The sequence below is a fragment of the Hemicordylus capensis genome, chromosome 3 (genome assembly GCF_027244095.1).
Source record: "Hemicordylus capensis ecotype Gifberg chromosome 3, rHemCap1.1.pri, whole genome shotgun sequence".
In the NCBI taxonomy this organism is placed as follows: domain Eukaryota; kingdom Metazoa; phylum Chordata; class Lepidosauria; order Squamata; family Cordylidae; genus Hemicordylus; species Hemicordylus capensis.
The window spans coordinates 5,549,950-5,563,917 of NC_069659.1; the positions used below are offsets into that span (position 1 = coordinate 5,549,950).

General features: G+C 43.0%; 1 protein-coding gene across 2 annotated transcripts in view; it reads left to right on the forward strand.

The window, feature by feature from the left end:
- The window catches only part of RAB6A (RAB6A, member RAS oncogene family), a 103,231-nt gene that overhangs the window by 62,461 nt on the left and 26,802 nt on the right, over nt 1–13,968 (forward strand). For both annotated transcript variants that reach the window (XM_053311241.1, XM_053311240.1), the window contains exon 2: nt 10,304–10,362. In XM_053311241.1, coding sequence (XP_053167216.1) covers nt 10,304–10,362 — 59 coding nt within the window. The remainder of the gene's footprint in view (nt 1–10,303; nt 10,363–13,968) is intronic.

Genomic DNA, 13,968 nt, shown 5'->3' on the forward strand with positions numbered 1-13,968 from the left:
TCCCATTGTTCCTTTCCCCAGAACAATTAACTAGGTAATTGATTAATCAACCGAATGTTACTAGGTAATGGATGAATTCAATAACAAAATGTAAGAGAATTAAGCAATTAATTCCCGTGAATAGCGGGAAAGGACAGCAGTGAGGCAATTCTACTTTGCCATGCATTTGCCGTGGTTTCCCTCCATATGTTTTTTCTAAGATCCCTAAATTGTGCATTTCCTCTCTGCTTTTAATTATGGTATTTATTTTATATTATTGTTTCTTTAAATTTGAATCAACTTGGGAGCTTTTGGGGTTTAAAAGGCAGGATAGAAGCACTTCAGTAAATAAAATCCCTTCTGCTCTTATAAGCCTCAAACTAAGTATGCATGATGCTATTGGCAGTGTCAGACCAGGAACTCCAGAGATCAATCCCAAATGCCTTACTTTCTGCACCAGCCATCATGGCAGATAGAAGGAAGACTGTTTGTTCTTCTTTCCACTGCACTTGGGTTTCACTGACCAGAAGGCAGTTCCTGTAGCAACTGATTTGGTGATTTTCAGGTGGGGCCAGTGCATTTTCATCTAACCCTATAAAATCTCTGAATCTAGCCTTGCTGGTTGCTGTGAGCAATTTCTCTCTTGAGTAAAGACCAAAACTATTATTTGTGGACCTTTCCCTTCTTTTCACAGTCAAGAGGAGAGCTGGTCTTGTGGTAGCAAGCATGACTTGTCCCCTTAGTTAAGCAGGGTCCGCCCTGGTTGCATACGAATGGGAGACTAGAAGTGTGAGCGCTATAAGATATTCCCCTTAGGGGATGGAGCTGCTCTGGGAAGAGCAGACGGTTGCAAGTTCCCTCCCTGGCAGCATCTCCAAGATAGGACAAGATTTATTTATTTTTTAATAGGACAAGATTTTTTTATTGAACCAACAAACTACCAAAGCATACAGGGCTGAGAGAGATTCCTGCCTGCAACCTTGGAGAAGCCGCTGCCTGTCTGTGAAGACAATACTGAGCTAGATGGACCAATGGTCTGACTCAGTATATGGCAGCTTCCTATGACTTCCCATAGCTCAACTGCCAGCCTTGCTTTTCACTCTCAAGAGTCTCCTATATGGTAATGATTGGCTTTTTAGTCCCCTGACTCTGCTGTGTATGTACCTGCAGACAGCCCTGATAATTGTGGTTGTTACCTTTCCCTTCATGCCCCACTTGCACTACCTTGTGAAGTGATGACAAATAGTGGTTTTGGTACCACCACATGATGCAAAAATCCTTTTTCCACACTGGGTGGGGTAAGTCTTCAGTATGACTCATTATTGCTCACTACTGTTGCTTGTTACCCTTTCTTGCTTTCTTGTTGCCTGTTACCCTTTCTTTTCAGCATCATAGTTCCTGACTGGACTAATGTCTATTTAAGGTATTTCATGCCAGTTAATTTTCAGTTTTCTGGGTTCTGAACAGAATTCTAGTTTCTTTTTTGGTGGTTGGTCTTAATCCCAACATAGAGGGTAGCATTACAGTGGTTTGTACAGAAGCAAGGGTTGGCAGAAACAATAATCCCACTCTCAGCGTTCTTTCTGCAGCCAGAAAAGCTATTCCCAGAGTCTAGGGATCCTTGTTATGGGATGAAATGCCATTGGCTGCAGGGGTAGGGATGTGCACGAACCGGTCCGGAAGCCATTCTAGAGGCCGGAAGTAGTGCCTGTGCATGCGCCCACTGGGCGCACGCGCAGGCGCTACTTCCGGCCAAGAACTGGGGAAGGGGCGGCAGGCAGGTACTCTGCCACCCCATGGCTTTCACCAAAAACGGAGTGCTGGCGGGGGGAAAGCGGTGGGAGGAGTAAGTGCACCCTCACCCGCCCTTAAAGAACCACCCTCCCTGGCGTCGAACTGCACCTCTGCAGTTCTGTGCACACCACTAGCAGGGGGCCCTGGAAATGCCTTCCACTAGTGGAGTGGAAGGTGTCCTTGTGCCTCCTCTTTAACTATTGGTGTGGTATAGGGCTGGTGCAGTCTGGTTACCACGGTTCGGTCCAAATTCAGACCAAACTGCAGGTATCCGAGCCAGCTTGGTCGAATCAAGTATCTGGGCCAGTCAGTTTGATAAACCAGCTCAAACCTCTTTGACGTGGTTCCCGATTGAACCACTCAGACTGGACCAGTTCACAGTGGTCTTGTTCATGATCGAACTAATTCTACACATCCATCCCTAGTGTGGCATCCTATGGCAATGGCTTTTCCAGCAACTCTGGGGCTGCAGGGAGGGTGGGGAAAAGAAAACTCTGTGTGTTTTGATTCCACACGTGCTGCTGTGGATGCTACCCAGCATTATCTGCTCTCTGAGAAGTTTGCTGTGGCACTTCATCTTACATAAACTTACCAAAAGCAATAATTTCCTCTCAATTAGGAGGTACAGCTTGCTTTTCAATGACTGGTAGACTCTCTCGGTAGGGTTGAAATAAAATCTGGGTTTATTTAAACAAGCTGCTTCCTGGTCCGTCTTTGTATTGGGAGGATAGGCTTGCATTTCTCGAAATGAACATTCTGTATTTCTTTCTGGAGAACAGTTTTGTGCCCATATCTCAATTTTCCTGTATCTAGTGTCAGTGACACTTTTGAAGCCAGTCAGCCAGCCAACCAACATACTAGTACTTGTTCCAGCCTAGGACTGCTTGCTTGGGAGTAATGGAGCAGACAGAATGTACTTAGGTGTGAAGGCCTGGAAAAACCAAGGTGTGGGGGGGAATCCCTCCCCCCCCCCACCGCCGCCGCCAAGGCCAGAGATGGGAGAAATTGAAGTTTTTGGGGAAATTTGAAAGAACCACTTACAAAATAATTTCTCTTAGAATTATGTATGACATTCTTTGACAAGGCATGGTTTTAGAATATTACGACTTTCTGCCCATTGCTCTTTCAAAATGCTAACAGCTATATATGAGGGAGATGTCCTATACAAGATGAAGAATAGTTTATACTTATAGTTCTGTGTATACTGTAGTTTTGTATAGTGCTCAAATCTCACAGACCACTTGGTCTCATATGTGGTTATCATTTGGCCATCTGTTGCTTCATGTGGGCTTGATTTAAGAATGTTATACTGATTCCTGCGAAGTCTATAGAACCTTCAATTTAGTTTGCTCTGGCAGGAAAATTGGTTAGCTTTTTCTGCTCCTAAAGAAAAAGGGTAAACAATAGTCTTGTGGCACATTAAAGGCTATTTCATGTACTCATAAATCAGCACCATCTTCTTTTGCCCATCGCTTTTAATAAAACTCTGTTTCAAACTGCCTAGCAACAAATGACTTCTAATCTTACACAGACAATAAGATGGGAACTTTTTTTTTGCACACAAACTATTAAGTCCCTCATATCTTAAGTTTTTATCAGTTTTCTCTGTGCCTCATTACAGCCGAAGTGCTACTTGAAGTTCTGGTGCTATACTTAGGGCTGACAGTTGGAATTGCAGAAGCCTGTTACCAACCACTTCCATAGGTATAAAGTCGCTGGCTCTCTACTTGGTGCAATGGAATCTTGACAAAGCTGGCAGATGAACATGAAGTTCAATGAAGTAGATGAAGTAGATGATAGCAGAGATCTAGAACTCCAAACTTGGAAAATAAATTCTGAAATTAGATGCTATGGATATCTACAAACAGAGAAGCAACATGACAGTGGACCAAGGAGACCTGGTTTCACATCTTTTTTAACCATGAAGCCTATGTCACAAGATGGCAAGATGATCCTCTATATACAACCCTAAGGCTTTTCACATGAGCAGCCTAGGGCTAGGCTGCTCGTGTGCAGCACCAGGATCACTCCCAATCCCAGTGCTCCCACCCAACTTTACCCTACTTTTAACCCTGGCACTGAGGTTGTGTGGGTCCTCAGGCTGCATGCAGCCTGAGCACACGCAATTAGTCACCTAGAGTGCCCGACTCCTGGGGGAATCCCCCAGCGCATCACACTCATCATGTGTTGCATTGTTGAGTTCCTTAGAGAAACAGTGGGACACAAATGCAATGCAATCAATTAATGGTTTCCAGAAGCACCCCTTTGCTGAGATTGCATCTCTTAGTAGGTCTGCAAATGGAATATTAGGATACTGCTGCATTTCATAGACTGCAATATTGAACTGAACTGGCTGGTGTGGGGTTTGTTAATGAGAAAACGAGGTTAAAGTTTCCACTAGGTTATTAAGCTTAATAGGTCTTAATCACTGGCCAGGTTCAGACATAATGCTAAACCATAATTTAAGCATGGTTTAGCATTACTAGCATGAATCCACAGATGTACTATTTCACTTTTTGACCCAAACCAAACCGTGATTTGTCATTGCATCCAACTGGCAAACAATTGTTTGTTTCAACCACAGTTTGTGAACAAGCTAGGATTTCCAAGCAGGATCACATCCTGTTCATAAGTAACAATGTACTCTCCTTGCACATGAACCTGAGGCTTGTGCTAGTAACACTAAACCAGAGCCATCTATCTCATGGGTGAATGTTATTAAACCCCCATTCTGCAAGCCCATATATGTTGGCAGGCCTTCTAAAGGAATACCAAAAGTTATTCAAAGTGGTAATTCTAGGTCAAGATTTGCTTTTTACAGCAAACCACAGAAATAATTTCTGTCTGAACATGACACAGCTTTAGCCTCCCTCCAATTGCTTTGTGAGGAGAGGACTTGCCTAGGCAGCAAGAATATTCCATAGAATTCTGATTCTTGGCATTCATTACATTTTCTAGTACTCTTATTTGCAGAGAGCGGGTGGGGGTGGGGAACCACACCACCCTAAGCAGTGTTTCTCTAATGCAACTGTGGTGCAGCTGACCACTGGGAATGCTTCTATAGCAACAGTACATTACTCACAAGCACATTAATGGCTAAGAGCACTGGAAGTCCTAGGTTTGAGATACAATGATGTGCATGGCCAAAGCCACCAATAGGGAGGTGGAGTTGCAGGAGGAATTGGATATACAGGGAAGACTAGCCTTCTTTATCTCTCCCCCACCCCTTGAAATCCTGGGAATTGTAGCAAGTGGAAATGGAATAAGGCAATGTGTTTGTATAGAAAAGAATACGAACCAGATTATGACAGGTATTCAGGAGATGTAGAGATTTACTCTGGGTTCAGGACTGTGAAACAGCTAGGACTAACACATTCCCCCCCCCCCCTTATTCTGTTATCTAAACCTGGACTACTATTAGAAGGTACAGAGATAAAGTTCTCATCCTAAATCCTAATACAGCTCCCTTTTAGGCTAAGAAATGTTCACCCCACTGTTAGATAGATCTAATTTGGCTGTTCCACAAATTATGTGCCAAGAGACTAGTTTGATGCTAAAGAACAAACCGAACCTGTTGAGTCAGAAGGGGCAAATGTACATGTACAGTTCTCTGGGCACCTGTACTTCTGAGGATCTAGAGCAGTAACTTTCAGACCATGTTCTGAGGAACTCTGGGGTTCCCTGGAAGCTTATCAGTAGTTCTTCAAAGTTAAGATCCACAATGTGGGGGAAGTTTCCCTGCCCATCACTATTATAATTTGTGTTTACCACATTTTTATCCTGCCCTTTGTGTAAGAAGCTCAGGGTCGTGTACATAGTTCTTCCGTCTCCGCATCCTCACAACAACTTCACAAGGTAAGCCAGATTGACAGAGGATAATTGGCCCAAGGTCATCCAGTAAGCTTCCATAGTTGAGCAAGGATTTTAAAAATATGTATACCTTGCTTTTCTCTTAGACGAACACTTAGGACTACTTTCTAAAATTAAAACACAGCACACTGATTTCTATAAAAACAAACAAACTAAAAGGCAATTTAACAGCTTATTAAAACCTCAGTCATCAGGCAGGTTAAAAGCCTGCTGGGAGAAGTGTGTTTTACAGCAACAAAATATTTACTGAGGAAGGGACAAGATTAGCCTTCCTAAAGAGTGAGTTGCAGAGTCTGGATGCCCTGTGTTCCAGCAAGGTAGGTATATCTCAGACCTTGGGGGGCTGCAGAAAAGGGCTTTCCTAGCAGATTGTAGCATTTGGGCAAGTTTATTCAGGAGAAGGTGGTGCTTCAAGTATCATGGCCCTAAGCCTTTCATAGTTTTAAAGGTTAAAAGGTAGCACTTTAGTACTTTCCCCCTGGGAGCCAATGCAGTTGTAGCAGCAGCAGCAGCAGCAGCAGCATCTCATAATTCTGATCCAGTCAGCAGTCTGGCCGCGGCATTCTGAACCAGCTGCAGACACCAACCTCTCTTTGAAGGCAGGCCCACATAAATCTCATTGCAGCACTCTAGATGCGAGATCATCAAGGCATGTGTGAAAATAGCCTGGTCTGATCTCTCTAGGAACAAGAGGCGCTTGGCACAGCAGCCAGAGTTGGGTACAAACACTCCCAACCACAGTTGGTACTTGAACATCCAGGATCAAAGCTATATCCAAAAGCCCTCCCAGACTTGAACTTTGGTCTCTCCAGTTGAACAGTTATACCATGTCGTGCTACAGATCTTTCCTTGTGATTTGTAGTCCCAGGGAAGTGATGAGGGTGTTGTGTGGTGATGTAATTTGCTCCTTATGTGCACTGAGTCCACTCTAGGGCACTCCCAGGGATTTCTGCGACAGGTAAGGGGTGTGTGGCAGATGTGCAGGGCTTCCTGGGCAGGCAGACTAATGTGGAAAGAGTTTCCTGAAAGTACAGAGGCTTTGCAAGTTGCTAATCTGAAGGTTCTAGTGCTTACAGACCAAAAGCGAGGTCTTGGCAACAGTGTACCGGACAGATTCTGTGCCACAGCAGGCCACTGCCATGTTTAGATGATGAATGGAAGATTGAATCTACCTTGCATTAGAATGGCATTGCTTTATTCTGCATTCCTAGTCTCATGTGTGTTCAGTTCTGGTCACCACCATTGAAACTGAGTGATGTGCCCTAGAGGCCTGGTGGGATTGGAGCAAGGTTGAATGCAACATGAACAGTAAAGCCTTTTCTGCGCATCCATCGTGTTTGTGCATTTAGTAGGAACAGTGGGAGGGAGAACAGATTCTGTTACTTATTTGCACTGCTGGCTGGTATCCTGTTACAAAGGGCGGAGTGTTTTGATGCATTAGGTGCATTAAGAATAACGGAATTTTCAAATCCTATTCCTGTGAATACTCCTTGAACTCTTGAGTGGGTGTTCTTGCATAATATAAATCTGTGCATTTGAGAGCAGAGCCCACCGCTTCTCTTTAATTATAGTCATAGTGGGAAGTGGCTATTGTTGATACTAATAATCTCTGCAAAGATACTTCAATATACTTTCTCTCTAGCAATCTGACACATTAATAGCCACCATGGAAAATAAACGACAAGGTCCCAGTAGAGCCTAATCTGATGAGATTATTTTGCAAGAATTTTTTGTGTCTCCATAGACAAATTACCATTATATAGGCTGAAACAGGCTTTGTGTGATTAGCAGGTCAAAGTCTGGAAAAACTTGGATGCAGTGTGCTATAAAGTTTCTGCAAAAAGGCAGTTTAAAGTAACTCCAGTATATAGTTCATAGGTTTAGATATTAGCATCTTAATTTCCTTCCCATTTAACATTTTCAGTAGAAAACTGTGTGTGTCAAAGCTGAATATGCTTCAGATCTGCAAAACTCTCATAGCTTTGACACACACAGTTTTCTACTGAAAATGTTAAATGGGAAGGAAATTAAGATGATAATATCTAAACCTATGAACTATATACTGGAGTTACTTTAAACTGCCTTTTTGCAGAAACTTTATAGCACACTGCATCCAAGTTTTTCCAGACTTTGACCTGCTAATCACACAAAGCCTAATTCAATCCTCCCATATCGTTGAGATGTAAGCACTAAGCAGCCCAGAAAGAGATCTGAAAGCTTTTTTGTAATTTTGTTCTCCCACTCTGGTGTTTGACCTCCTGCTCTATCTGAAAGCTTCTTAACAAATGTTACTTGAGTTGGACCCCAGCTGAAGCAGGGGGCAGGGGATGACAACTGCAAATCCTGAATATTGGAGGACTAAATGACCCCAGAGATGGTAAAAACAAAGGCTTTCTATGGTAGCTGACTAAGGTAGCAGTTAAGGAGATATTGGGAAACCACAGTTTGTACTAACAGTGGTTTGCTGTTATATCTGAATTCCCAAGCGACTAACAAACGATTGTTAAGGTAGTTGCTCTGTCTCAAGGCTGTGTTATCATAGAAATGGAAGTGAATATATGAAACAGACTGACAGTTGTAAACCATGGTTTGCCTGTAGCGTGTCTGAAGTAAACTGGTTATTTTACCATAGTTTTATGTTAGCTCTGAACTCAATCAGTAGATTTTGTTTACACCTCCAGGAGGTTCTGAGATGGAAGAAAGGGCAAAGTGCATAGCAAGATCTCAATGCATTGAACACTTTCCTTGGTTACCATGACTCCAGTGCATTAAAGGCTTTTTCTGGGGTAGCATTTGGTAAAATCTGTTTAGCTCTATCTTTGTTGATGTGCCAAAGCCATTAAAATACTCTTTATTTCAACAAACATTTAATTTTTGTTGAAAATATGCGGCTTTGCTCTTTGTGGTTAATTTTATATATTCTGCTGCTTTGTTTTTTGTTATGTTAATTGCTTTTGGCACATCCCTATTGGAGGGGGAAAGCAGGTGATATAAGTAAAATAATCTAGTCCAGTGCTTCTCAACCATTGTGCCACAGAACACTGGCCACATGCCACACTGACTCTCCTCATAATGCACTGGAAAGGACCTGTAATAGGTCCATAAGTGAGCAAGCCAGCTCCAAGAGTTAGGAGTGAGAGTTTGCTGCTCTAAGAGCTGGCTCACTCCCTTATGCACTCCGAGGGACACACCCCTTCTAGTGCATTAGGGAACAAGTCAGCTCCTAGAAACGGGGGGGAGGAGCATGTGTTGGGACAGTCTCCCCCTCCCCCCTTTGATTTACGTGTTCCTCAAGATAAACAAGATTGGGAAACAATGACTTAGTTTTTTCTCCTTTCCTTTTGCTGCCACTATACTGAACGTTGATCCAATTTCATCTAATTTATTGTAAGTTAGGGTCTGTGGTGATGCGGTCATTTTAATAAATGTTCACAGCCAAAAACGATATTCTGGTTGACCTAAACTACTCCACCCACACTGGGACTCAAGGCAGTATCACAGGTGTGATGTGGGGGGCTTTTTTAGTAGTGCACAAAAGGAAAAGAGATGGCACAAAGTATCCAGTCTAAAGAAGAAATTGGTGGTGACAGAAGGAAAAGCAAAACCTTATAGGTTCCTGCCTGTTTCTCTGCAACTCCTGTTCTAGACATACACACTGCATCTTATTGGAGGCAGGGGGAGCAAACCTTGTCAAGACACAACCTTTCCTTTGGCAAACCCTTCCTCTCCATCTAGCCAACTGAGGCTTTAGGCCAGATGCCTTGTATCATCTATTTCAGCCACCTTTATGGCAGAAGAGCAGTGCTGCCAAGGAGCTTTGTCAGAAGGAGAAGGGCCATAGGAAATCCCCAAATGCCTTATGCCCTTTGCATATGCCACATTGCTGATTGTGACTTGCAGCTATTTAGGGAAAAACAGAAAGATTGTGTTGTCACTCCCCCACCCACCTGCCCAAGTATTTGAGGTGCCTATTCAGGGTTGGTGGTGGGAGAAGGAACATGTTTCCACCATATTTAGCAATATAACCAGCCCATTAGTCAATACATTATTATTACATATATGTGACTGTAGGTGTCTTTTGTATAACATTTAATTTTGGGCAACATTTTTCAAGTTTGTGTCTTCATTCATATTTTCACCTTATTGACTTCATTGCTCCATTTTGATACATAGTTTGTGGACTTTAGCATCTATATGTTGTATTTATTTCCACGAAGGTTCCTATTGCTTCTTGTTGAAAATTTAATTGTTCTATCCATCATTAACTGATCTATACTGAATATATTTTCTACAATACTGTTATCATATATTGTGTGTATTCATTTCTTCCTCATTGGACAGTTTGGTGGGGGATCTTTTTGGTTCTTTTTGTGGTCTATGTATATAGATCCCAGTATGCAATATTTTTTTGCTCCTTCAACTACTATAGCCATGTCGAGTTCGGAGTGCAGCTTGTGCAGCAACTGAGGCAAAGCTGATCATATTTCAGAACTTTAGACCCACCATTGTGGGAGCGATCTCTGTGTTGAATGTGCCAGCTCACTTTCTTTGCTTTTTTATTATGTAGTAACTGATTGCTGGAACTTGATAAAATGTGACACTTAGAATACACATCTGGATCTACTTATATTAATCACTCCGTTTTGTGTGTTTCTTCCAGTGGGGAAAACGTCTTTGATTACCAGGTTCATGTATGACAGCTTTGATAACACCTACCAGGTAAGACAGTATTTTGTTTCATTACTACCCAATGTTTACTCGGGTGATGCAGCAACTTGTCCAGATAGCCTCCCAGTCATACTTCCATGTCGTGATTTTAATGTCTGGAGAGCAGAGAGGATGGGCTGGGTGTTTCCTGCTTGGCTGTAAAACTCCCAGGTGCCTGTTTCCACTTCTAGATGTTTCCATCACAGTCCGGGGCATGTGCTGGAAATCCTTCTTTCTCTAAACTTAGGCCAGGCAGATATTATTATTGTCTGAATTCAGTATCATTCATTCTTGGCACTGAAGCTCAAAACAAATGACATTCCTGGTTTTATGCAAACTTTAGATACAAACTTTAGATTTGTTTATTTAAGATGTTTCTGCCCTGCCCGCCCCCCCACCTCCAGCACACTGTTGCTTGTGTTATTTAAAATAAGGCAATAAATAGTAATAAAGAAAAATATAAAAAGAACAGTAGATAAAATAACAGACAAGATAAAATAGCTGTCAGGACTAAAAAACAATCAAAACTCCTGAGAGAGTCCTGTCTCTGGTCTCCTCCAACTGGATCTGTAGCGGAGCTGAGAGCAGGGCCCAAGAAGACTGTCTGAAAGCTCTGGCAGATTAATATGGACAAATGCCGTCTGACAGATACCCTGGTCCCAATTCAGTTCCTGAGACAAGTGGGCTTGCACTGTTTTGCCAAACGGAAGGAAATGTGAATGGTTCTAGAATGCCCAAGTATGTCCCTCTTTAAAGCTCTGAATTCAATTTGGTACATTACTGTTCCGAATCAATCAGTACATTAATCAGTACATTAATTTACAAGGCATTGAAGTTGTTCTCACAATCAGCCAAGACTGGGCTAAGGAAGCCAAGCCCGGTCTTGGCTGATTGTAAGAATTTCCGGGAACCACATCGTTCCCAGCAGTGGCAAACCTGCCAAAGGGGCCTGCTGGCCGCCACTTAGTCAGGGTTAAGGGCACAAGCGCACCTTTAACCTGGGCTAAAAGATCACGTATCGGTGCTGCACAAGTCTGACACAGCAGCAGCCTCCTAGCCCAGCACGGACTGAGGAATCTTCTGCGGGGGAGGTAAGTGTTAGCCTTCCTCCCCACGCTCCTTCAAGCCCTTTCTCACTGATCATGAGAAAGTGCTCATTGTGTCATAATAGAATTAGTCCTGGGACTTTTCTAAGGTGGAAAAAGACTTGGCTGGTGGCTGAAAATGTCAACTCTGCCAAGAGTGTACCATACTCCCTTTACAGACAATTTTTATATCACAACTACAGTGATATGGGACCAGATAACATCAGAGGCACTTGTGCAGGGGTAGGCAACCTTTGACACGCCATTGTGCTTGGGGATGATGCGAGTTGTAGTTCAACAATGGCTGGTATGCCAAAGGCTACACTAGTGCTTGGCTCTATATGCTGTAGTTTCTTGAACCTGAGAATGCCCGGGAACACCATGACAAGCACCCAAGGTGAAAACTGTAATTCCTGGCTAAATCACTTGGAAGTAAGTTCCTTTTAGGCAGGGGTAGGTTATAGTTATATCAAGACTTGTAGACTGCTGCTTTGCAAAAATTTGAGGTGGGTAAACAATGCATAAAAGGAGACATAAGGGAGGAGAGCTGGTCTTGTGGTAGCAAGCATGACTTGTCCCCATCGCTAAGCAGGGTCTGCCCTGGTTGCATATGAATGGGAGACTTGATGTGTGAGCACTGCAAGATATTCCCCTTAGGGGATGAAGCTGCTCTGGGAAGAGCAGAAGGTTTCAAGTTCCCTCCCTGGCTTCTCCAAGATAGGGCTGAGAGAGATTCCTGCCTGCAATCTTGGAGAAGCTGCTGCCAGTCTGTGAAGACAATACAGAGCTAGATAGACCAATGGTCTGACCCAGTATATGGCAGTTTCCTATGTTCCTATGGCCTAGACATAGAATCTCTAGTTAGTATTTGTTATATTTTAGTGTAGTATATTTAAACAGTCCATCCATGATATCTTAGCTCCCCAACCAACCCTAAAGCAGAGCTTAACAAATCCCAGGCACCTGGGAGTCATGTCACCTAGAAATTTAACTGTGCATCTAGACTAGGATATTCAGAGGCAGAGTTATTTAATAAAATCTTTATTTGTCCCCTGCAGCCCTGTTTCTTTTCTTTCTTGTAAAGGGGATAAAGAGAAACCAGTTTACCCTCCCCTTCACAGTGTCCATCAATAATTCCAGTAATGTTGTCAATTGTCCAGTGTCTGGCTAAACAGAAATGTCTTGTAATGTTCCTGAAGGATCCTCAGACTTTGGTTCCAGGGAAAGGGTGTTCTAGAGTTCCAAGGTAGCCTCCCAAGGACATGCAAGTTCTTGCTATCTGGACTTGGCCTACTTCAGGTGGTCTTGGTGAGGAGGTAAGCTTTGAGATGCAAGACCTAAGGCATTTAGGTCAAATCTAGCACCTAGGACTGTGTCCAAAAGACTTAGAGGAGCTAAGTACACCCTGAAGAATGTACCCATGGTTATGTGCTCCCTAGATGCTTCCAGGCAGAAATGGACAGCCCACATTGAGGGCTTGCCTCAAATGAAGAAAGTCCATCTCGCATGTTTACTACTAATATTTATATACCGCTCTTCAGTAACTTCCCAAAGCGGTTTACATAGATATAAATAAATAAAACAAAATGATCCCTTGTCCCCAAAGGGCTTACAATCTAAAAAATAAACATAAGATAGCCACCAGCAACAGCCCCTGGAGAAATGCTGTGCTTTAAAGTGTTTACTCACTTCAGAGACTGTGGAGATGTTCTTCTCCCACTTTAAAGCTATCTGTGAAGATTCTTTACCTATTTTCCTTTAGTTGTATATGAGTCTCTCCCTCAGCCTCAGCACCATTTGGGTGATAGACCAAGATACATTCCTGTTAGTCAGCAGAATGGCCGAAGCTGCTGTGACGTAAGACAGCTCAGATGCACACCTCAGTCCTCCCAGTGGAGTAAACATGCTTTATGTTTCTGCCTACTGTAGCTACAGAGTTGTTCATGCAGTTCTTTTTGCAGCCATTGGTTTCTCTCTCTTTCTTTTTTTTTTTTTTTTTTTTTGCTGTGTGGAATGTGCGCTCTATTTTTGCTTGGCAGTTAGATCCTCAGTGTTCTATAAGATGGCTCTCTCCATGGCAAGGAACTTTAATGTGATATACAAAGTAATTGCAAATCAAATGAGTAAAACGTTTTTTACAGCAAGGCATCTCTGCTGAAGTGGAGGTGTTCCGAAATGACTTTTTATGGTCTTTCAAGGTCTGCTGCTTATGGGGCAAATAGCAATTTCCCCCGAACTGCACCAGCCCATGCCTCCAACACTGTTCCAGTTTTGCACTGGGTTCCCAGCCTTGAGAAGTGCAGTGCAGCTCCACTGGACTTGTGTGAGCCCCTCTTCCTTACATTCTCTGTCTACTAGTTATAGAAGCCCAGCAGAGTTGCAGATCCCAGAACTGGAAGGAGATTGGTAAATAATCCTCACAGATTGGGTGCGGGGTGGAGAATGTCTGTCTCTTTAAAATGTAGAGTGTGCATGTGAGAGGGAGTCCTTCCGTTTGAGGCTTAAGCCCTCTGTTTGGGCTGTGCTTGATGAC